Source organism: Culex pipiens, chromosome 2 (assembly GCF_016801865.2).
Source record: "Culex pipiens pallens isolate TS chromosome 2, TS_CPP_V2, whole genome shotgun sequence".
NCBI classification, from domain to species: domain Eukaryota; kingdom Metazoa; phylum Arthropoda; class Insecta; order Diptera; family Culicidae; genus Culex; species Culex pipiens.
Window position 1 is genome coordinate 34,184,937 of NC_068938.1, and position 24,178 is coordinate 34,209,114.

Consider the following 24,178-nt stretch of genomic DNA (forward strand, 5'->3'; position numbering starts at 1 on the left):
GTTGTAGGTATGGATATGGACTACACCGAAAAAAAAATGATACACGGTAAAAAATGGTGCTTTTTTAATTAAACTTTTTGTCACTAAAACTTGATTTGCAAAAAAACACTATTTTAACTTTTTTCATTTTTTGATGTGTTTTAGAGGACATCAAATGCCAACTTTTCAGAAATTTCCAGGTTGTGCAAAAAATCTTTGACCGAGTTGTAAATTTTTGAATCAATACTGATTTAAAAAAAAAATTGAAATATTGGTCGCAAAAATTTTTCAACTTCATTTTTCGATGTAAAATCCAATTTGCAATCAAAAAGTACTTTAGTGAAATTTTCGTAAAGTGCAGCGTTTTCAAGTTAAATCTATTTCTATGTGACTTTTTTGAAAATAGTCGCAGTTTTCCATTTTTCAAATTAGTGCACATGTTTGCCCACTTTTGAAAAAAATATTTTTGAAAAGCTGAGCAAATTCTCTTTATTTTGCTTTTTTGAACTTTGTTGATACGACCCTTAGTTGCTGAGATATTGCCATGCAAGTTTTTAAAAACAGGAAAATTGATGTTTCTAAGTCTCACCCAAACAACCCACAATTTTCTAATGTCAATATCTCTGCATCTAATGGTCCAATTTACAATGTTAAAATATGAAACATTCGTGAAATTTTCCGATCTTTTCGAAAAAAACATTTTCGAATTATTTTAAACAAGACAAACATTAAAAAGGGGTAATATTGAATGTTTGGCCCTTTTGAAATGTTAATCTTGATTTAAAATTTTGTTTTTGAAAAGATTTAAAAATTTTACGAATGTTTCATATTTTAACATTGAAAATCGGACCATTAGTTGCTGAGATATCGACATTAGCATTTGCATTTGCATGGCAATATCTCAGCAACTAAGGGTCGTATCAACAAAGTTCAATAAAGCAAAATATAGAGAATTTTCTCAGCTTTTCAAAAATATTTTTTCAAAAGTGGGCAAACATGTGCACTTATTTAAAAAAATGAAAAACTGCGACTATTTTCAAAATAAAGTCATATGAAAATGGATTTAACTTGAAAATTGTGCACTTTATCCAAATTTCATCACAGTACTTTTTGATTGCAAATTTGATTTTACATCGAAAAATGAAGTGAAAAATTCTTGCGGCCATTATTTCGATTTTTGGAAAAATCAGTATTGATTCAAAAATTCATAACTTGGTCAAAGATTTTATGCACAACCAGGAAATTTCAGAAAAGTTGACACTTTATGTCCTCTAAAACATATCAAAAAATAAAAAAATAAAAATAGTGTTTTTTTTTGCAAATCAAGTTTTAGTGACAAAAAAATAAATAAAAAACTATCAAATTGTTTTTTACCGTGCATCATTTTTTTCAGTGTAGTCCATATCCATACCTACAACTTTGCCGAAGACACCGAATCGATCAAAAATTCCTTCAAAAGATACAGTTTTTTGAATTTTCATACATCATTTTTGTATGGACAGCTGCCATATTTGTATGGAAAAATATATGGACAAACTTTTGATGCAAAATGGCTTCTTTGGGCATACCGAAGGCACCAAAATAGTTTCAATCGGATTTAAAAAATACAAAAAAATGGAATGACCGAAATCTGAGAGAACTGCTCTGTAGTGGCTATTAAAATAATCTATAACCAAATTCAAAATTCTGCAACAAATTTCTGATCTTTTTTTAACACCTCTGAAAATAAAATTTGCCTTCAACTTAAAAAAACTCGTCCTTGTTGTTGTCGGTCCCAAAGAAGTAAAAAAAAGCAAAACAAAACTGCCCCTGCCAATGTCATATACCGTGCCGTGCCATCGTCGACGAGCGAGAATGTTTACGATAAGTATGCCACCGGAAGTTGCGATAAACTATCGCCGGCACCGAAAAACATGCCCTTCGTGATAGTCCACTTCTTCATCTTGAGCGCTTCTTCGCTGCTTTTTCCACTTACCCGACGCCCTCCTTGAGTATCACAGAGAACAGTGCCACGCCGACACCTTCGCCCGACATCGTGATCATTTCGACAAATTGTCTCCGCCGCTTGAAGTAATGGCCCAGCATCACGGCGGCCGACTCCCGGACCATTGCGGCCCCGATGCCCACAATCACTCCTGGAAAGAGAGAGGGAGAGAGAACGAGCTGTAAAAGATTGTTTCCCGACAAAGGTAACGTGTGGGTGGGAGGTAAAAGTTGGTCCTCGTTGTTTCTTGTTTCGTCCTTGGCTCTGCCCGCGTTAAGGTGTGTGGGTGGCCCACTATGCAGCAGGGATGAAGTTGTTGGGGAATTGTTGGTGACAGAGCTTTTACGCATGGGTGAGAAAGTTGGGAGGATTTGTGATAAACAGCACACACTGCCGATGGGAAAGCTGTTGCGTTGCTTTGTGTTGTGTAGTGAGTGAAGCAAGTGAAAATGATTAATTTGATGCCCTGCTGGAGATGAATTCATTGAAGAGCGATGCAAAGTTAAATTGCTACATTTATACCGTGATAATTGATGCATAAGTTTTTGTTAGTTTAACGACTAAATGGATTGGTCAGGAGTGTAAATAAATTCTGTTTTTGTATATTTTTCAGTATTTGCATTGATTTTTTTTTAATTATTCAACTAAAAGTAAAGGTTTTTTAGATTAAAAACTTTTCTTAATCCACCATTAGGTGGGTGGTGCCTTCCTCACATTTACAAAGTAATAATGAAAATAAGTTTATGAAAAAAATATAAACCTTATACAGACTTTTCCAGAAAACATGCAGACTCTCATTTGAAGCAATGTGGCAACCGGGCGTTTCACTTCTGGCGCGACTCTCGCACGTAAACAAAAAGCCCCGGCCTTTTGAGGTTAGGCAAAAAATCACCCTTTTTGTATCTACAAAAATCTTTTTCTTGGCATAACATAAATTAAGTAGGGTCTTAGGGGACCACAGAACGAACAGAATAAGGCGGATCCGGCAAAAATCGGTTCAGCCAGTTCTGAGATAATCGTGTGGAAAAAAAATCACGTCTACACACATCCCCACAGACATTTGTTCAGAAATTGATTCTGAGTCGATGGGTATACGTGAAGGTATATCTAGGAGTCGTATTTAAGAAGTTCATTTTTCGAGTGATTTTATAGCCTTGCCTCAGTGAGGTGAGGAAGGCAAAAAGTATTAAATGACAAACAATTTGGACTATTATAGATGAAAAAAATAAAACAGTTTTAAAAACATGACAATTTTTATATAACGAAAACCTAATAAAATACTCAGGGATGCCACATTGTTTTTTAAAATGTCTGTAAAAAGTTTGTTTTTGTGTGTGCATTTGCTTAAAATTCAAATAAATATGAATTTACAGTCATGGAAATCCATCATAAATTGCGTTTTCAAGAATTTGAAGACTAATGAAATAAGCTCCGACAAGGTTTTTCCTAACAAAATATTGATTTAATGTAGTTTTTTTTAAAGTCTGTGCACCTCAAAAAATTTCTAGCACAAGCTCAAAAGTACCGGCGATAATAATTTTAAAACTTTCAGTATTTTCGCTTTGTTTGATGCCCAAAATTAAAAAAAATGTTTTTTTATGTGAACATTTTAGTATTTTCCAACAAAAAATTAATAAGGTGACAAATATACAAAATTTTGCTTTGTTTGATATCCATATTGCAAATTTTGAAAATTAAAGTATATTAGAAGTAAAATACAGTATTTGTGTTATTTTAGTGTTAGTGTTTAACAAAAAAAAAAGGAAAATGAAGTGAAAAAGCATACAAAATGTCGCTTCCTTTGATACTCATATTGCAAATACAGTACAGACTCGATTATCCGAAGCCCCGATTATCCAAAGTTCGATTATCTGAAGATTTGTATGTGACTTCGGGTAATCGAATCATGGATTTTTTTATTTTCTCACTTTTATTATCAAATTCGAATTTTTCCACCCCTTTTTTGCCAAATTTGAATGATTGATTGCCTATCAGAATGCATTTTTGCAATATTAAATCACTGCCATTTTGGCCGCTATCTTGGATTTAAAAATTCTAAATCACTTTAGAGTTGTTTATGGGTCATTTTTAGCTCAACAGTCGAAGTTAAATTTTGCCAAGGCCTTCGAATAATCGAGGTTCGACTGGAATGAAAATTAGTGTATTTTCAAAAAGTACGGCATTTCATGAAAATTTTAGTATTTTTCATAATTTGAGTATTTTTAGTATTTTCAAAAAAAAAAAACTCTAATGATGTGAAAATGTATAACAAATTTTGCTTCATTTGATGCACATACACTCAAAAAAATAAGTTCGCGTAAACGTGAACAGAGTTCATGCCACCAGGAACCAGGAAGAAAACTGTTCAACTTTTATAGTGCATTGCACCATGAAAGTGAACAGTTTTCCTCCTGGTTCCCGTTGGCATGAACTCTGTTCACGTTTACGCGATCTAATTTTTTTGAGTGTATTGCAAATTATGAAAATTTTAGCACATTCGAAAAAATACGGTGTTTTGTGAACAATTTTGAGTATTGATACTATGAAACTTAAAACATTAAAAACATTTAAAATTTAACACGATTTGACGATAATCGGCGATAAAGCTTTTGCGGATAGAATTATCGAAATATCGATAACGGTAACGATAGATTATGGTTATCTCTAATGATTTTTTTTTATTATGGACACAGAAATAAAGAAAAACAGGACCATAAATACTGAATTCAGGTCAGTATTGTCACTATCGTTTAAAGATACATTTACTTCGTGACATTCAATGCGATTAATTGAACTATTTCAAAGTCATTTCCTGATAACGAATCCATGGTCACTTTTTCGATGTCTCGTGACGGAGGGGCATATTTAAATTTTCGAAAAATAAAGTCTTTTTTTCAAGAATTTGCAGCCTGAATTGGTGACGATTTGAAAAATTTGAGTCAAAGTGAATTTTATGTAAAATTGGAGTTCCCAAAATTACGTATGTTTTAATCGACAAAAAAGTACACAAATAGTTTTTAAACCTCTGCCATTTCTAGTTACTGAACTGTTACAAATTTTTGGGACGTTTAATTCCATGAAAAGTTTAATGTGCTTTTCGAATCTGCAATAACTCAGACTGGTGATATTTTCATGTAGAACAAAAATTTTAGACTTAATCCCTGGCTAGCTATTTTTCTCTCCCAACGACGAATGCATAAACTATGTTGCTCAAAGGTTGCACCTTTGTTGCGCTGCGTCCAACCCCAAAAAGCGAAACTTGATTTAGCTCTTTTTTTTCTAGACCACGTCGAAGAAAAATATTCTCACAGGACACTATCTAGGGTAATCGTATTTTTATGGATGTCCGGTGGGCAGGCTCTTCTACAGAGCCATTGGTGGCGCACCAGGGCAGATGGAATACTTTTCCGGGCGAGGTCATCGAGTGCCGCGCACACACACAAACAACTTTCGAAAATGGGAAACATTGTCCGAGTTGATGGTTCCCTCCTTCGCAATCAGGTGTGCCCAACCAGGTGTAACATTTTGGGGCAGGTTTGGCAGGAAAGGGCCATTTCTCTGTTCTGATTCACTTGTGTGTCTCGTGGATCCTTTTTTGTGTATGTGTGTGTTGTTGCCAGGGTCGAGCGTAAAGGGAGAGTAGGTTACCCCGAGATGTGGGTATCAGGCGAACGGTCAAGGTTTGGTCCATTTTTGGTCCAAATGTGATCCAATTTAGGTTCGGTTGTACACAGAGCAGCTGCTGGGGCTGTTGAAGTTGTTGGGTTATGTTTTTCCGGCTCGGGGAATTTCAAGCAATAAATCTGACTTTGCGTAGATTATGGGGATTTATTGCGTTTAATTTTAGTCCAAATGCAAACTCTATTAGGGACTTGCTCGGTGTAGTAGTTTGAGATTAATTGAATTTTAGATTTGTAGTGACAACTCCATTATAGGAGTTCTTTTTGATTAACTGGTTTAAGATTTGAATGATTTCGGTTTCATCACAATTTGATTTATTTGTCAAAGTCATTCATTTACAAGATAATGGCGCAAAACAATTTTACTGATTCTTCCGACAAATTCGTTGCTGTTTCACCTTCATTTTATTCTGAACGACGTATCATATTTCATTCTCCCCCGGGGAGAATGTTGCGATGGCAGCACGTGTCTTGAAATTCCCAAGCCAGTGCATAAATTTCCATTCATTTCTCCAAAGTGTCCTCGTTAATACAAGTCGCTGAGAAAGTGCCGTCTCGCGGGGGTGTCCTTCGTTCATCTGAAATCACTTACTGCAAATTTTGCTTTAATCTGGCCGTCATCGGGCCGTCTACCGTATTTAATGTTGCATTGATTTTCGACGATCTATTTCACAAAAAGTAAGAATTTAATGTTTTTATGAAAAAAAACATCGATTTTGAATTTTAAAATTTTTGTTGCTTAAATATCACTCTCTTTAACGGTAATAAGAAGACCATGTGCGCCATTGCTTTACATATTTTAGGCATTTTTTTCCGATGCGATAACAATATTTTGGCAGATTGAATGATCAAGATATAATCCTATTACTGTTCACAACTTTTTTTTCACGTTTTTTGTCCTCCCAACTCCGTTTTCACTGATGGTATTCTGCCTACAAGTAAAAAGAAGTGAAAAAAGTTCGCCATTTGTCCGCCCAGAAGAAATTAATATATTCCAGTCGTCGGCGGCCTTTTTCGTCAACATTTGGTGGTTGCGTTCTGTGGTCAGGGAGAAAACTTGCTAACCATGAAAATGGAGGAAAAATGTTCTGACAGGCCAACCGGCTCGACACAATCCGCCGACGCTTCAACAAAGATTAAAGGACATCACTCAGTGTGGTTGTAGGAAAAACCATCAAAAGGAACTCGAGCAATGATTGAAAAAACCGGGTTTGAATGGAAGTACAGTTTGTACCTTTAGGTTGAAAGCTGAATCGGTAGAGGAAAATGAATGTAAGAAAACAGTGAACGTCTGACATATTTGTAAATCTCAAAGTTCAAGCCGAAATATCAAAATATTGTACACAGTACAGTAGGGTGGAATCTAGTTATGTGGGAAAATTGAAAATGATAAAAATCCAATCAGAAACACATTTGTTGGGTCCTTTTTGGGGTCCCAAACAACCCCCCAAAATTTGGTAGCGATTGGTTAAGCCCACGATTGGCGCAAAGCGAACGAAATTGGTATGGAAATTACTATGGGAAAACTAGCATTTTCACATTTTTGAATTTATAAAATTCATGTTTTATTCTTTAATGAAACTAACACCGTAGAAGTATATCCCTGGATGTCCCGAACAACTCTTCCAAAGACAGTATGGTGCTAAAGTGCGTCACAAAAAAGATACAGAGTTTTTCAAAGTAGTGTACTGAAATCAACAGTGAAACTCAATGTGTTCTGCCAACATTCATAAAAGAATAAAACATGAATTTTATAATTTTAAAAATGTGAAAATGGAGGTTGTTTGGGACTCTAAAAGGGACTCAAAAAATGTGTTGCTGAAAAAATCAATTTTCGATTCCACCATAACAGTACAGTTTTGTTGAATTACTTTTTTTTGCACATTAAAATTGGTCAAGTAACCGAAAAAAAGGTTATATTCAACAATCTAATTTTTAATTTTTAAAAATTAAACAAGTTTGTACTGTGTAGGTGAAGATATTCCCGGAAAACGGGAATTTTTCAACAAATTTCCCAGGAATTCCCGGGAAATTTGAAATTCATCGAAAATTGTTCTGATCTTGGTTTTGATTAATATTTTGCAACAAAATTGTAAAGAATAGCAACTTTAATGGTATTTTAATGATTTTTTTAATGATTCGGCCTAATAAATGACTTCGGTAAAAGAATTTTTATAGCAAAAAAAATAATTCCATATTTAAACCTCTTACCCCCTTGGTAGCTCAAGTGCTCTATAAATTTTTAACTTTTATCTGTAATTTCTCAAAAACTTTAAACACATTAACTTTATTCTTCTAGCAAAAATCCTCTTCGAGACATTCGATGATACCAATTCAATTTTCTTTCAATTTTGTCATGGCAAACAAAACGTAAAAAAGCTCAATTTTATTTTCAAATGGTATAACAATGTTTTTTTTAAAAGCTTACCAAAATTGTGATAGTTTATATTATTTCCATTTCATAACATCGTAATTTTTGTTGCTCAACAAATAAACAAGATTTATTCCCTGTTTTGAATGGTTCAGAAATTAATATCATCTGAAATAAATCCTGACATGAAATTTTCAGACGAACTGATAAGATCAATAAGAACAGTAAATTGAATTTTTTAGAATTAAATTGATTTCTTTCATTTTTTTTTGTAAAATTTAAAAAAATACCAAAAAGTTGAAAAATGTATGCTCCCGCTTGAATTTCGGGAATTCCCGGAAAATTTTAGAAATTTCCCGTGAAACGGGATTTTTTTCGGGACGGGAAATTGGACGCTCTAGAAGCGACAAAGAAACCAAGCTATAGTTTCAAAGTTTTGATTTTTACGTAGAACGATCAATAAATGAAACAAAATAAGTCAATGTTTTACAATATGAGATCCCAAAATTCAATTTTAATAAATGTTATAAAAAGTGTTTTTGATAATTCAAAATCGATTGGAATAGCATTTTCAATATTTTTCTTATGTTAGCAATAATGTATGACTGACCATTAAATAGCTCGAAATCCAAATAACTCTGCAAAAAATCTGCATTGAAACATCAATCACATCTAATCTACAAGAAAAAAAAAAACAATTTCAAATAGATAGATAAATTCATTGAAATTACTTATTTACATATTTACATTTTTTTTACTACTTCAGTTATAAACTCTGCTGATTGTGTTTAAAGCAAAGGTCCTGATTTTCAATTCAAAGATCAGAAATCACTCCCTCATCACCGAACGAATCTTTGCCGACGAGAGTACGCAACCATTCGTGAGCGAACACGACAGGCTGGCAGCCAGTGGCTTTGCTCAAATTTCAAAGTCTACTTCGTCCGTCAACCCGAATCATACACGAATATGCTTCAAATGTGTCTTTGATGTTGTGTAAACAACAAAATTGAAAAATATTATTGATGTCGTTGATTTTAAGCCTTTTCTTAAATGATGAAAGCAAAGTCGATCGCAAACTATTCTCAGTCAGCTTTGAGTGACTTAACCGAATCGGTCTCTCTGAACCATTCGCTGTACTACCCGATTGGAGTGAGAGGGAGAGCAAAGAGAGAGTGTTCGTTAGCGATTGGTGTTAGAGTGACATCAGAGCAGTTTTTCGTCGCTCAAGATTTGTGTTCGCGAGTGACTGAGTCTTTTTTGAGCAATCAGGACCCTTGAATTAAAGATGATTTTTTTTTGGCAGGTTTGAATAAGGTTTTTCATGACTAAAAAACTTTAAAAATTAGTTTTATTATCTTTTTGTCTTCACAGTTTTCATAGTATAGTATAGTAAATGAATAGCTTGCATTAATTAATACTCCAGGACACACAAATTATACGCTTCCTAGAAAATGTAACACGTGGAAAACATTTCCCCTTCCAACAACTTCGTCCAGTGCGTATCAAGTTCGCGAAAGAGCTGTTAAAATTCTCATCAGTAACAAAACAGTGCAAAGTTTTCTCTTTCACAGGCCAGAACACACAAAAAACACAGCATCATTATTTTACACACCCGGGTGAATGCAAAGTTGAAAAGAGTCAAATTTCCACGTGCCGTTTACACCTCCACGCACACACATATACAGCAAAAAAAGAAGATGGAAGCAAACTTACCGTAGCTAAACGCCACCTGGTGCAGCTGGGTCGCGAACGAGGTGAATAGGATCCCGAGCGCCATCACGAGGCCACCGAGGACGGCCGTCAGCCGGGTTGACTTGCGGCGGCACAGGGCCACCACGACGGTGGCCGCCAGCAGCGACATGGCCCAGCTAGCGGCACCCAGCCAGCCTGAAATGGGAGCCGGAAAAAACTTTGTAATGTAATATTTTTAACAATACAACAAAGCGGCGAAAAACACGAGAATGGTTGCAACGTTTTCAAAATAAATGTGGGGGTTTCATGCTGGTTTTAATCCAAAACATAAAGTTGCTACATTAAATGGAAAATATGGTTATCCAACGAAACTTTGCAGTTTTATTTAGGTTGTGAGTCGGTATAGGTTTTCGGATGGTGAAATTTTATCTAGGATAATGATTATTTGATTCTAGGAAAAGTGATAACAAATAACAATTTCCCCTTCTTTTTTGACTCCTCATACGTAGGTGTTTATAAGATTGATGAGCTTTCTAAATTTGCCAAACCGTACTGAAATGAGAAAATCCTCCAGCAGAAGGTTATTAATGTTGATTACATTGTTTCGAAAATGATCCCTTCCCACAGAAGCGTGTTCACTAATCACTGTCAGAGAGCATACCATTTTTCACGCACAAAATGTCACACACAAATCTCTCACGTGTCACGTCAAACATGCTTTTCGAAACATAATTTATCCCATCACAGCATCCCTGATGGTTGATACTCGTGCAACAAATTCTTTTGCCACGAGTCACAAATGAAACCAAGATTCCCCGCAGGATAAAGGAGCTGGAAATATTTAATCGAGTTAAGTATGTCATTAGCAAACTTTTTTCCACCCTGCCATTCATCTCTTTTATCAAGCTTTAGGGGGTGTAGAGGAAAAGAGCTTGGAATGTCACTCTGCGTTATCAACTTTCCCCGACTGCCGGTTTCATTAACCGAGGGATAAGTTTGCATTTTTAAAAATTTAATTATTCTCTTCTATCTTTCATCTCGCCTTCCGGAGACAATGCCCAACAAACGTCATAATCAGAAATGCCAGCATCTTTAAGTAGATTGCGAAACCTCACACCTTCCCAGTCTGGGAAACGTCGTGTGTTTTCCCTTTTTAAAAGCTGACCAAGACACTCTCAGACGTTGGCACGTGGTTCAAGTCAGACTTGGTGTCAGTCTTGGAGATAAATATTTCCTTAATCCTCGTCCTATGTGTCATACCCGTCTGCAGGGTTTGTCCACTCGACCATGATCTCATTGTACACAATGTGTTTCTTCACTGTGGCTTTGCTTGACCTAAATTGAAGGAAAGCGTTATAAATCAAAAGCTAGACAGAAATTTATACCAGAATGCGTGTGTGTAGTGTGTTTCAAAGAAACAAAGAAAGGTTCTATCAAAGTTGTTGTTTGGTTTAGTTAAGACCTGGCTTATTTCTTTTGAAGCTTGATTTAAACAGATATCAAGAGATATTATATTTTTTTAAAAACCGCACCTGAATTTTCTATTGAAAAAAAAAATCGGTAAAAATACAACAACAGAAAAAGTTAGTCAACAAAAAAAACAATTTCAAGTTTCAAACCCAACTATCAAAATTTTGAAGCAAAAAGTATCACAAAGTTATATAAATTATAAACAAAAACTTGACATAAATATAGCTTTCATTTCAGTGCTTCTTTACATTTTTGAAAAAAATGGAATCAGGTATAAATTTTCATAAGGTTAAAATTAAGCACTCATCTGAGTGCTTTGAAATTCAAAATATATATTTCAACAACTTAAATTAAAAAAGGTTATAATTAGCCATTTTAAACATTTTAAAAGTTGAACTTGATTCAAAGATTTTTTTCTGAACATCAGATGATTTCAAGAATTTGTTATTTTTTGACAACCACTTCACAAATGTGGACTTAAGAAAAAAAATGCAAAAATGCAAAATGCAGTTGGTTCCAGCATCTTGTTTGTTTGGACATAACACCAAGTCAAGGAATGAAAATTTAAGAAAAACTTTAGCTTAAAACTTTTTTTTAAGTAAATTTCTCAGGTAGTGATACAGTTTTATATCAATTTATGAGACTTTCTGTCAAGAATTGATCAAAAACTACTGTTCAACTTTTACTAAAAATTTGCCAAATTCCAAATATTGTTTATCAGTAAAAATTTGAGCTCAAATGTGAGCCAAATTGACACGAATCTCGAGTCATATTCTGACTAGATTAGGTGCTCAACACACACTGAAAAAAAAAAGAATACAAAAAAATGATTGCTTCAATCAATTCTACGTTAATTCTTTTTTTGCAATTCCGTCGTGAAACTACTTACTTTTCCTGTCATTCTTGAACGACGAAATAGCCTACTTTTCTGTACCAAAAATAACAGAATCGAATAGCAACACTTTTCAAAATAAATGCTGAAAAGTGCTACTTTTCAGCACTCAAATTGGTGCTGAAAAGTTGAACTTTTCAGCACTTGTTTCGAAAAGTAACACTTTTCAACATTTTTTTGATTTAAACGATTTATTGACAAAATACATGAAAATTTGACATAAAATTCCACTCAGTGTGTGTTTTTTGGAATTGCAAAAAATGTTGTATGGGACTCGTTGCAAAACTTGATTTTTTCAGCACTCTTCGTATTTATCCAACTCGGTGAACCTCGTTGGATAAATGTACGACTCGTGCTGAAAAAATCCTCTTTTTGCAACTTGTTGCATAAACTACTATTTTCCAATTTTCCAAACCGTCAGTTTGTTTGTTTGTAAAGTTCATGAACGCTTGTTCGCGATTTTTATAACTGGTTTTTCTCCGTGAAGTTTTGATGGTACTGACAACCCCAACAAATGTGAGCATGATCAGAAAAAGCATTTTTCAGTCCGAACGTCTGATGCGAGATACCGAAAAAACCTTAAAAATGCTGTGTCTTTGGCCTTTTTTGACCGAATAAATTCGTTCGAAAGAAACCGGACAAATCTCTTTTTTCAGAAGATACAAAGAAATCCGGAATCGTTCACTTGGCTAAGGAGATATTCCGGAGAGGATGTCAAATTCTGCATCAAGCCTAATATGGCTTCCGACGTGTCAAACAACACTGATTTTGGCTCAGGAATTCAAATTTGACATCCTCAGTACGATCTGGTGCCATTTGGCCACCCTGCTATCAACCCGGAATATCCGTAACATGGTCCCGATGGACCAATGTCGGTAATTTCACAAGTAGTATACCATTTGGCCACCCTGCCATCAACCTGGAAAATCCGGAAAAAATGGTCGGAATCTGTACTTGTGAAATTACATGGTCCATCGGAACCATGTTACGGATATTCCGGGTTGGAGGCAGGGTGGCTCGGGATCAAAGGAATATGCCTAATATGTCAAGAACAGGTCTTGGAACAAATGGGATGGTTTTTCTGAAGAATTTATGATCATAACCATGATTTGTAGATTGGGTTGCATTATTTCATATTAGATTCAATTTAAAGAGATTCTTTTGCTAAAATTATTGCTTCGACGGAATCTTGAACTTTGAATCAGCTTGATTAAAAAAATAGTCGATGATTACTGTAAAATTTTGTGTAGGCTTTATTTAATGGCAAAATAAAAAATGATGTTGATTGTTTTCGTAAGTTGAACGATAATAAAATGATTGTAACAACAATCTTGATCTACCAGAATCAAAATCTGTATTGTGTGTGCTCTTGATTTAAGCTTAATTTTTTTTCTTATGTTATATTTTGTCTTTTAAACTATATCCAATACATTTAAATGGGAAAACCAACTTGCGCAAGGTACTCTTCAAATGCCCATCTGGAAAGTCAACCTTCCCAAATCCTTGCACTCCCAAGACGGGTTATTCTCGTGAACATTCCGAGGAGTGAGGACTTTTGCAAATGTTTTCAATTTGTCTTATCGTAGCGCACAAATACCCGTAGCCAAGTTCAAGTTCCTGACTCACTCACACACATACGACAAGCAAAAGGAGGGCACCACGAAAAGCAGAAAAGTATCAATCAAAATGTAAATTTTTCATCCGAAACTCTTTTGCCTGCCAGCGAGCCAGCCAGGAGTGAGAGTCAAACGTCACCTGTGTACGGTCGAAAAGTACGTGAAGCTGGGGTTTCGGGATGCAAAATAGGGGTTAATAGTGTTTTTTTCAATTATTTGAAAAATTTTGCTTTTTAGAGAAATAATCTCTTTGAGTAATGTTATCTGAAATCATTTGTTCAGTAAAAAAAAAATCAGAATTCAAAATTTTCAAGTACGTTAAGCTCCAATGCACTATTCCTTAAAAGCCATACAAAAGGCGGATGGAACTGTGCAAAATCAGTGGAAAAGCACATTCAATCAAGCGGCACCGTCAACATCGGCAGCAGGTCGGGAAAACTCATCACAGGAGTTCATATGTGAGTGTGTATGACTCACTTTGTGTTACAAGTTACATGTCATTCAAATGGAGAGTCATGCTTTACTTTGATGAACTCTTGCCGTAGTTGTTGCAAAATCTGCGAGGGAAAACGTACAGATTGTGTATTTTTCGGTAACGGGAGAAGGTAACTGCTCTGCTTTGAGTGACAATTTGGGAAATAAAGTTTCACTCAATTCAATTAGCAAGTGTATTTTCCAAAAGTAATTTCCCAAAAGGGAACTTTTCCTAGACAAAGTTGCTCTGCCAAATGAGTTAATTTAATGGAACTTTTTCCGTCACTCTAATATAGAAACAATTCCAAAAATTAGCTTGGGCTTCCGCCTGGAAAACTTTCCAAATTTACAATTTACAGTTGGCAAGCAATGGATAAACGCACTGCCAAAGTGTAATAACTCTCGTTTTGGAACTTTCACAATAGCTATTTGAAATTCATCCGACCAACAGAAAACTTTTCCGCCCCTTCCCAGAGGAAAGTTTTTCGGTCACAGAGTATAAACTTGCAACGCGATCCATTTCATACATGGCCCTGGCCCTTTTCCCCCCAGAAATCTGACTTTAATAAGAATTGCCCGGTTTTGGGAGGAGGAAAATCGCATACGTGGGGCACCAGTGGTCCTGCCACGTGACCTAGCGCGCGCGAAAGCGTCGGCCATAAATTATGAAATAATAGTTATTTATATTTATTTATTGCACTCGCTGCTATCGTCGCTGTCCATTGGATGTTGATCCTGGCACGGACCGAGGGGTGTTGTGGCTGGTGGTGGTGCACTGTACAATTTCCCTCTGGGGAAACAAACTTTGACCCACCAACATGAGAGAAGATATCTTGCTTTTTCAGAGCTTTTGTTGATTCAGGAAGGCATCCTTGTTTACTTTAGTGGGAATGCAATGCAATGTTGTGGTAGAGGACTCAATTCGAGTTTTTATTTTAAATAGATTTTTTTTCATGAATTCAGTCAATTTTAAATGGTTCTGCCAGCAAATAAAATAAGCTATCTGATTAACTGCACTTCAGAAAAGCTTGCATGTTGATTCGAAATTATCAAATTGTCAAATACATACGGGTAATTCTCCGCCAACTCACACAGCACTTGCCCCGACCCCTCTTCGATTTGCGTGAAACTTTGTCCTTAGGGGTAACTTTTGTCCCTGATCACGAATCAGAGGTCCGTTTTTGATATCTCGTGACGGAGAGGCGGTACGATCCCTTCCATTTTTGAGCATGCGAAAAAAGAGGTGTTTTTCAATAATTTGCAGCCTGAAACGGTTATGAGATAGGGAGCGTTCTTTTATTACGTAACGCAGTAGGGGGGGAGGGGGGGTCGGAGGCCGTGTTACGCTCCATACAAAATTTTTAAAATTTGTATGGAAATTTTGTTACGAGGGGGGGGAGGGGGTCTAAAAGTCCGATTTTTCGCGTTACGTAATAAAAGAACGTTCCCATAGAAAATTGGTGTCAAAAGGACTTATATGTAAAATTAGATGCCCAATTTGATGGCGTACTCAGAATTCCGAAAAAACGTATTTTTCATCGGAAAAAAAAACACTAAAAAAGTTTAAAAAATGCTCCCATTTTCCGTTACTTGACTGTAAAAATTTAAGAACATGTCATTTTATGGGAAATTTAATGTACTTTTCGAATCTACATTGACCCAGAAGGGTCATTTTTCATTTAGAACAAAATTTTTCATTTTAAAATGTCGTGTTTTTTCTAACTTTGCAGGATTATTTTTTAGAGTGTATCAATGTTCCACAAAATTGTAGAGCAGACAATTACAAAAATTTTAATATAGAGAAATTCCAGCTTAAATCAGGAATTTTTCTGGTACTTTTGTACCCGACCCTCTCCGATTTCAATGAAAATTTGTAGACATGTTATCCTAGGCCTATATAAGCCATTTTGTGTATATGGAGCCAATAGTACTCGAAAACAACATTTGAGAATGGCGTAAGGTATTTAAATATTTTTGTATTTTGTAATTTAAAAATTCCTGTATCTAGAAGCCGTTGCGTCGTATCGAAAAGTGGTCAAAGACAAACTTGTAGGAAATTGGACGGGCTTTCTGAAAAAAATACACTGAAACAAAAATACACGCCACATCTATGAGATTTTTTGATTTTTAAGTCTAAAACTTAAATTTAAAGGTGATGTCACGATTTTTTTTCGTTCAAAATTTTTGAAGGAATAGCCTAAAATGTTTCCAAAAGACTGACGAAAAATGCAGGATGATATATCACTCCTAAAAAAATTAAAAAAATCATTTACTTAAACAGTTTTTTTGAAAATTGGTCTAAACGTCAAAATTTTTTAAAACCGGTAGTGGCAATCGATTCCCCAGACAATTTTACATAAAAATCTTTATATTGACCATTGTCCTATGTCTAATCCTTGGGAAGATACAGCGGTTTTGAAAATAAAAATGTTGAAAAAACGGGGTTTTTGGTGGTTTTTGGGAATTTCTATATGATAGACTTGGCTTTTCAGTCTCGTAAATATTTTTACCAGAAAGCTAGTCCAATTTCCCATAAGTTTGTCTTTGACAGCATTTCAATTGGATGTAAGGGCTTACAGATATAAGCTTAACTACATTGCTAATAACTGAAAATAGAATATTTTTTTCAGTGTGGTAGAAACCTGGATAGTAAATTTGCTTACGTAAATATAAAAACGAGTCAAATCAAAAAGCTGTCAAAGGCAAATTTATGGGAAATTGGACGAGCTTTCCGGTAAAAATATTTACCAGACTGAAAAACCAAGTCTGTCATATAGAAATTCCCAAAAACCACCAAAAAACTCGTTTTTTCAACATTTTTATTTTCAAAACCGCTGTATCTTCCCAAGGATTAGGTGGTCAATGTTTTTTTGGCAGTTTTTTTGGCGTGTATTTTTGTTTCAGTGTATTTTTTTCAGAAAGCCCGTCCAATTTTCTACAAGTTTGTCTTTGACCACTTTTTGATACGACGCAACGGCTTCTAGATACAGTAATTTTTAAATTACAAAATACAAAAATATTTAAATACCTTACGCCATTCTCAAATGTCATTATCGAGTGTTACTGGCTCCATATACACAAAAATGGCTTATATAGGCCTAGGATAACATGTCTACAAAGTTTCATTGAAATCGGAGAGGGTCGGGTACAAAAGTGCCAGAAAAAATCCTGATTTGAGCTGGAATTGCTCTATATAGACATAAGGAAATTGCTTATAAACATCACGAGTTAACGCGATTTTACAAAAAAAAAAAACGTAAATTAATCCACCTTTAGGTGGTTGATGCCTTCCTCGCATTCATAAAGTGAATACACTACACAGCCTCAAAAAAGTGTATCAATAACAGTTATTTTTATCAAAATTTCTGAGATCCGGCCTCAAAAAAAAGTATTAAAAACACTAAGGTACTTATAACTTTTGATAGAGTTGTCAGATCTTCAATCTTTTGGGCTTGTTGGAAAGGTTTTTTGTTTACCTATCCTACGATGGGTCGCATGATAGATCCGGACAGCTTTTTCGTCAATATATTTGAGATCCGGCCTAGAAAAAGTGTATAAAAAGCACTTAAGTACTAATAACTTAAGCTCATTGGAAAGGGCTTTCAAATACCTTTCCAAAAATGTATAGCATGACGGATTTTCTTTCAAAACCACCCTTTTTTACAATCTTCCAAACTATAGCCAATTCGTTTTTTTAGCATAACTTTTGAAGTACTTTTCTAAACTTCATAATATTAACTAGGGTCTTGTGGGTTCCCAAGACGGATCGAATGAGGCCAGAACAGTCCAAATCGGTTCAGCCAGTCCGTAGAAAATCTTGTGCATATTTTTTGGTGCACGGACTCACATCCAGTCGAATAAAGAATTTCAATTTTCGAGTGATTTTATAGCCTTTCCTCATTGAGGTGAGGAGGGCAAAAAGTGTGAGTTGGTACATCTGAAAATGGCACAGTTTTGCTGCACCCAGATTGGTTGATAACAACGAAATGAGCTTGGAAATATTAACAATATTTTTTTTCTCAAAAAAAGATTGTAGGAAGCTTTGTTGTACCATCTAAAAGGTTTTTTTTTTCATTTTTAGTCCAGCTCAAAAACTGTTCTGGATTGCATTATGTTTATCATTTGAAAAGCTATATTAAATTCATTTCAATTCATTAATCAAACTTTAAAGAAAATTGCAAATTGATTTTTAAACCACATTTTTGTTATTTTTAACCTTGTTTTCATAAACTTTTCAATACTACCTTTACCATGTATGGGTCATTCTCAGACCTCATACTTATTTGTATCAATTTTCATTCCAATTGCCTGCAACTGCAGTACAAAGTTGTACTGTAAAAAATAACCATACAAAATTACAAAAACAAAAGATTTTTTCAAAGTTAAATTTTGTATTGCGGACTTGAAAGCCACCATAATTTTTTTTTAAATAACACGTCTTAAAATATTTAAAAAAATAGTTATCGTGAAATGGCTTTTAAATTATATCAATCATTATACTTGAAGAACATGCGTTATTTCAGAATTATGAAATTTTCATTAAATCAATATTTTTTTCATAAAAACCATTTCGACATCAAAATTATAAACAATTGTGTTGCAAATTATTTTGTGTTATGGTTACGCAAGCACAGCCTGAATTTAATTTTCTCAATATTTGTTTTAATTAGTTAGGCTGGAACAAATATTTTTGAAAGTTTTTGTCACGCCCGAAAAGTTTCAGATGAAGGTGAAATGCAAGTGCAATCAGCTGAAATCAATTTTTAATGCATTTCTCTGCATTTATAATCATTTTGTCATTTTACCCTCTGAAATTTTTGATTTCGTCAAATTTTATTTGTTTTAAACTAATGATGCAAAACAAGTGAACCAGTGTAAAATGCATTTCAAAATACTTTTTTTTATTCAAATGTTGATAACATGGCTTGTTATTTCAATTTTTTTATTTTTGTTTTGTCCCCCTTTTTCCTCCCGACCTCGGGCAGAGCCGAGTAATAATTTTTTTGGATATATTTGCATCTAACTTATCTGAATATTTTTAGTCATACAGCATTAAAATAAAAAAAAACATTTAAAATACAATTCAAGTGTAAAAAAGGACACGAAAGTTCATGGTCCATATTTGTTTGGACACAGAACTTCCTGATTAATTTAGAGCCATTTTATTTTTTTTATGGTTTTTACAATTTTACAACGAATTCAAACAGAATGAAATGGTAACGGTATGAGTGATAATAAAAAAAAAACATTAGATTCAGATTAATGAGACTGTAAGTTGATCATTTTTGTATTACTGGCGATTTCTAAGATATTTAAGTAGTTATCTTAATTTTACAAGATGCACAAGTAAAAAGAATCGAAATGTCAGTTTCCAACTGAATTTACTAATACATTTATGTAAATAAGGAATATTTTCAATATTGACAATAAGGCCAATGCAAATTTTATTCCAAAGTTTTTGTCTCCTTCCCCCTTAAAAAACTCCAGTGGATGTATTGTAAATAAAAAGATAATCCTTTTCTTAAAATTTCCAATTTTATTTGAATCTCAGTTGACAGCAATGCATTTCTGACTGTAACAGATTCTTCTTTAGCGTGCGAAACTCAAATATAAAGTTTGTCCAACATTTAGGCCAGTATAATCATACAATACGTACAAAAAAAGCCATATTTATATTTTTTAAACTTCTTTTTTAATGATGATTCATCAAAATTTTGATAAAATTAACCCAGAGAAATCAACTTATTTTCTAAAAAATTGTTCAAAAAATTTGTTAGTTTTCCGATAAGGATGATCCTTTCCTCAACAAGGTGGTCCAAGGCCAAATTTGAGCCAAATCGGATCAATTTTTAGCTGGATTCTGCTAGTATGACGTGGAATCGCTGAGAAACTTCATTTGTTGTAAAATGAAATGAGAATAAACAATTTGTGAAGATTTATATTTTTCTAAAACCATTTCTGCTTCACTGCGAGTTTGTTTAACAGCTGGAAGAAATAGATATACATGTATGGCATAATTAATAACGAATGCTGCCAATGCTTCTTTATTTTTTATGTTTAACTTTCACGAACCCGTTTTAAGTCAATAAAGAAAACCACATCCTCAACTCCTTTGTTTCTTCCTCTCCCCCATTAACTCAACCGTTCCGGAAACTAATTCACACAATTTGTTGTTGTTGTTTTGCTCCAGTCCCTGACCTGGCCAGCAGCATAAAGCTTTGCTGCAGAGCTTCCGCAAATGTTTTGACAATAAATCGTACCCGACGGGGGCATCACGGTCCCAGAGGAGCGATGAAGTAGGGAGTGGGTGGGCTGCTGGTTGCTGGGTGGTACGTGATTTTTTGTTTTGGTTTTGCACCACCACCATTTCACGCTTCAGGACACATTAAGTACACAGGACACATACAAAAAATTGTAGGCTAAGGGGAGGGTAAGGCAAAATGCATGCATTGTTGGTGTGAACGTCAAATAACAAATAAATACCGAATTATTACAAATGTATGATTGAAGATTTTCAAGTCAACCATGATAGTAAGAACATAACATTTTAAATAAGAAATAAGTAAAAATTAACAATTTTAACACTTTTATAAAATTTGCTAAACAGTGTTGTCAAACAAAAAACACATGCAGGCAGAGCCTTGTTTTCCAGAGAAAGGAAAAATTAATTTAAGCACAGCGAAAACTACAAATACGGGCGCAAACCAAAAATAGAAGAAAAGGTGGTGCATTATTGTATTATTTTTTTTTCTGTTGTTGTGGATCTAACCTGCTTCGGTATTCACCTCGTGGCCCAGGTGGCGTATCGCGTACAGCAGCAGCAGTCCGTAGCTCAGCTGGAAGCCCGTCGTGAGGACATGCGCCAGGAAGGCCACACCGCAAACAATCCAGCCCCAGCCACCGTCCGGGTAGAAGTGCTGGTGCCATGGTGCAACGATGAAAAGCATTTGTTTTTGAGAAAAGAAAATGAAAAAATTAAAGTTAGTCAAACATTTTTAAAATTTTATCAAAAGATTCATTAAGTTATAGTTTTTTGAAGAAAATTTAAAAGAACAGTAAAGTTTCTAAAATGTTGTGCGTGGTTTACAATGAACATTTTCACACATTTTCATGAAGCTTTAATGGGTCATCGTGTACCGTTTCTCCCCTTATGGCTCTTGTGGGAAAAACGGCCGCAATACCACGGTGGTCACCGCCCACCTACCACAGGTGTCAGTCACGACCAGTGTTCCCACTAGCCTAAGCCATCGGCTAGGCTAGGTTCATTTTTCTGGTTCAGGTTCACTCCACACGTCGGCAAGCATCGTCGGCTCAGGCTCAACGAGCGCCGTGAGCCATGGTTCATTTGGTTCAAACCAGGCGAGGCTAGCCAAAATGAACCATTGGCTTGAACCAGGCTTGAACCTGATCAAAGAATGTTAGGCTAAACGGCGAGCTCTGTTACACCATGATACTGTTCAACCCTAAATCAACTACTGCGTAACACTGTTACACCGTAACAGTGTTACACCGTAACAGCGTTACACCGTAACAGTGTTACACCGTAACAGTGTTACACCGTAACAGTGTTACACCGTAACAGTGTTACACCGTAACAGTGTTACACCGTAACAGTGTTACACCGTAACAGTGTTACACCGTAACAGTGTTACACCGTAACAGTGTTACACCGTAACAGTGTTACACCGTAACAGTGTTGTAACAATATTACAGTGTAACAATGTAACGGTGTAACACCGTAACAGTGTTACATCGTAACAGTGCTGTAACAATGTTACAGTGTAACAATGTTACGGTGTAACACCGTAACAGTATTACACCGTAACAGTGTTGTAACAATGTTACAGTGTAACAATGTTACGGTGTAACAATGTTACGGTGTAACAATGTTACGGTGTAACAATGTTACGGTGTAACAATGTTACGGTGTAACAATGTTACGGTGTAACAATGTTACGGTGTAACAATGTTACGTTGTAACAATGTTACGGTGTAACAATGTTACGGTGTAACAATGTTACGGTGTAACAATGTTACGGTGTAACAATGTTACGGTGTAACAATGTCACGGTGTAACAATGTTACGGTGTAACAATGTTACATCATTATATTTGTTACACGGAATCATTGTGCACCCTAACACTTATGCATAGTCATGGTTTTCATTAGCCGGGTTAGCCTGGCTTAAGCCATGGTTCATGGTTCACTGAACCAGGATTGAACCACAAAAGGAGGCTTAAGCCGAACCAATTTTATTGGTGAACCTAGCCTAACCGGTTCATTTGGGAACTCTGGTCACGACACCTGTTTAAACGCGGAATTAGAGTACCGTTGAACCTGGGTTATTTGAACGCAAGAAAATCTTTAAAAATTGTTTATCTAATTTACTATGTTGAGGGTTTTCAAATAAAAGTTAATTTGGTAAAAAAATAAAATATTTTTTGCAATGAAATTATTATTTCTTCCAACCGTAACCCCCACCACGTTACCTGTCTAATTGCAGTTGTGTCGACGCCGGCCCGTCGCAGCGCCGGAACATTCCGATGCAGTGAGTGCAGCTCGCGTTCCAGCAGTGCCGGATAGGCAGAGTCCTCCTCCTCCAGCAGCCGGCCCCGGTCGTAGCTGCCGCCACCTAGAAGAGGGACAGAGCGAGAGACAGATGTGTGATGGGTCGGTCCCGATGGAGAAGCAGAAGAGAATGGTTAGCTGGGGGTGGGTCTGGGATTAAGGACAAAGTTTTGTCACCCAGACGAGGGACATTTTAATGGGAATTGTTTTCATATTTCTAGTGCTGCAGCTGCAGGAGTGAGTAGTGAGTAGGAGGGTCAAGGTGGTCCTAACGGGGTTGCACCACAGATTGTGGGTGTTTGTTGCTTGCCGAGTTGAGGCTGCGCTGGTTAAACGGTGGGCACGATTATCGATTTAACTGGAGGCGATAGAAAAACATCCTGGATAGTTTTTAAAGTGGAACTATCGTGTTGAATTTTCAAACTCGCTGAAAGGACTCTTTTCGAACTTTGGCATCAATAACCATTAGTTTAGCTGATCAATACTATAAATGTGAATTCATTATTATGAGTTACAGCAGTTTGGTATAAAAGCATATAATTACAGAGCAATTACACACAGAATTAAAAAATATTGCAATATTCGTCAGGAAATGTGTGTCAAAAAATAATAATATTACACGGATAGAAATCCTACACAGAAAAAAATCAATTCTCGTTATCGTGAATTAAGTTCACGAATGTGAGAACCACGAAGGAATTTATTCATGAGTATGGTGCATTTGCACTATAAACGTGAATATATTCCTTCGTGGTTCTCGCATTCGTGAACTTAATTCACGATTTCGAGAATTGGTTTTTTTCAGTGTACAAGAAAATCCAGTAGCTCTATTTTGTTCAGTTTTGTACAAAAAAACACATCATACAATAATTATAACTCCGCATCATTTCTACCGATTTAAGTTGTCTAGGAGGCAAGTGAAAAATGATTAGTTTGAAGTTCGAAAATACAGCCATTTGAAAAGCTCGTATAAAACATTAAAATTACGTTTTGATGGTGTGAGCGTAAGCCTGAAAATATTTTTACCGAATTCCTTATACTAAATACTAAAAAATTAAGAAAAAATCAACTTTTTCACTAAAAGGGAGTAGGAAAAATGATACTTTTTACATGAAAATTTGAAAAAAATGGGGGAGCGGTTCTGGCTGAATGGTTACGATGTTCGCTTTAAAAGCGAATGGTCCTGGGATCAATACCCATCTGCTCCCAACGAGAATGTTCTGGACTCATTCAAATTTGAATTTAATGAAATACTTGAAACTTACGGCAGGGTTCGATCCCCTGTCCTTGAGATTGGCAAGCAAAAATGCTTTCCACTTAACCGTGGAGCATTGGTAGCTTGAGGAGGACCTAGACTGATATAGTTGAATCCAAGAATCGGACTAAGAATCAAATTGAATGCAAGTTGAATATCAGAACTCAAACAAGATTGCATGCAAGATGCAAGCGCAG

General features: G+C 35.4%; 1 protein-coding gene across 4 annotated transcripts in view; it reads right to left on the reverse strand.

The window, feature by feature from the left end:
* Positions 1-24,178, reverse strand: part of LOC120429252 (monocarboxylate transporter 12-like) — a 78,752-nt gene that overhangs the window by 18,671 nt on the left and 35,903 nt on the right. For 3 of the 4 annotated variants that reach the window (XM_039594465.1, XM_039594466.2, XM_052707579.1), the window contains 4 exons: positions 22,648-22,790; positions 20,928-21,075; positions 9,728-9,901; positions 1,955-2,114 (listed from right to left, as the gene is read on the reverse strand). In XM_039594465.1, coding sequence (XP_039450399.1) covers positions 1,955-2,114; positions 9,728-9,901; positions 20,928-21,075; positions 22,648-22,790 — 625 coding nt within the window. Of the gene's footprint in view, positions 1-1,954; positions 2,115-9,727; positions 9,902-20,927; positions 21,076-22,647; positions 22,791-24,178 lie in introns of those variants that run through there. The other variant, XM_039594467.2, reaches the window with a different exon arrangement.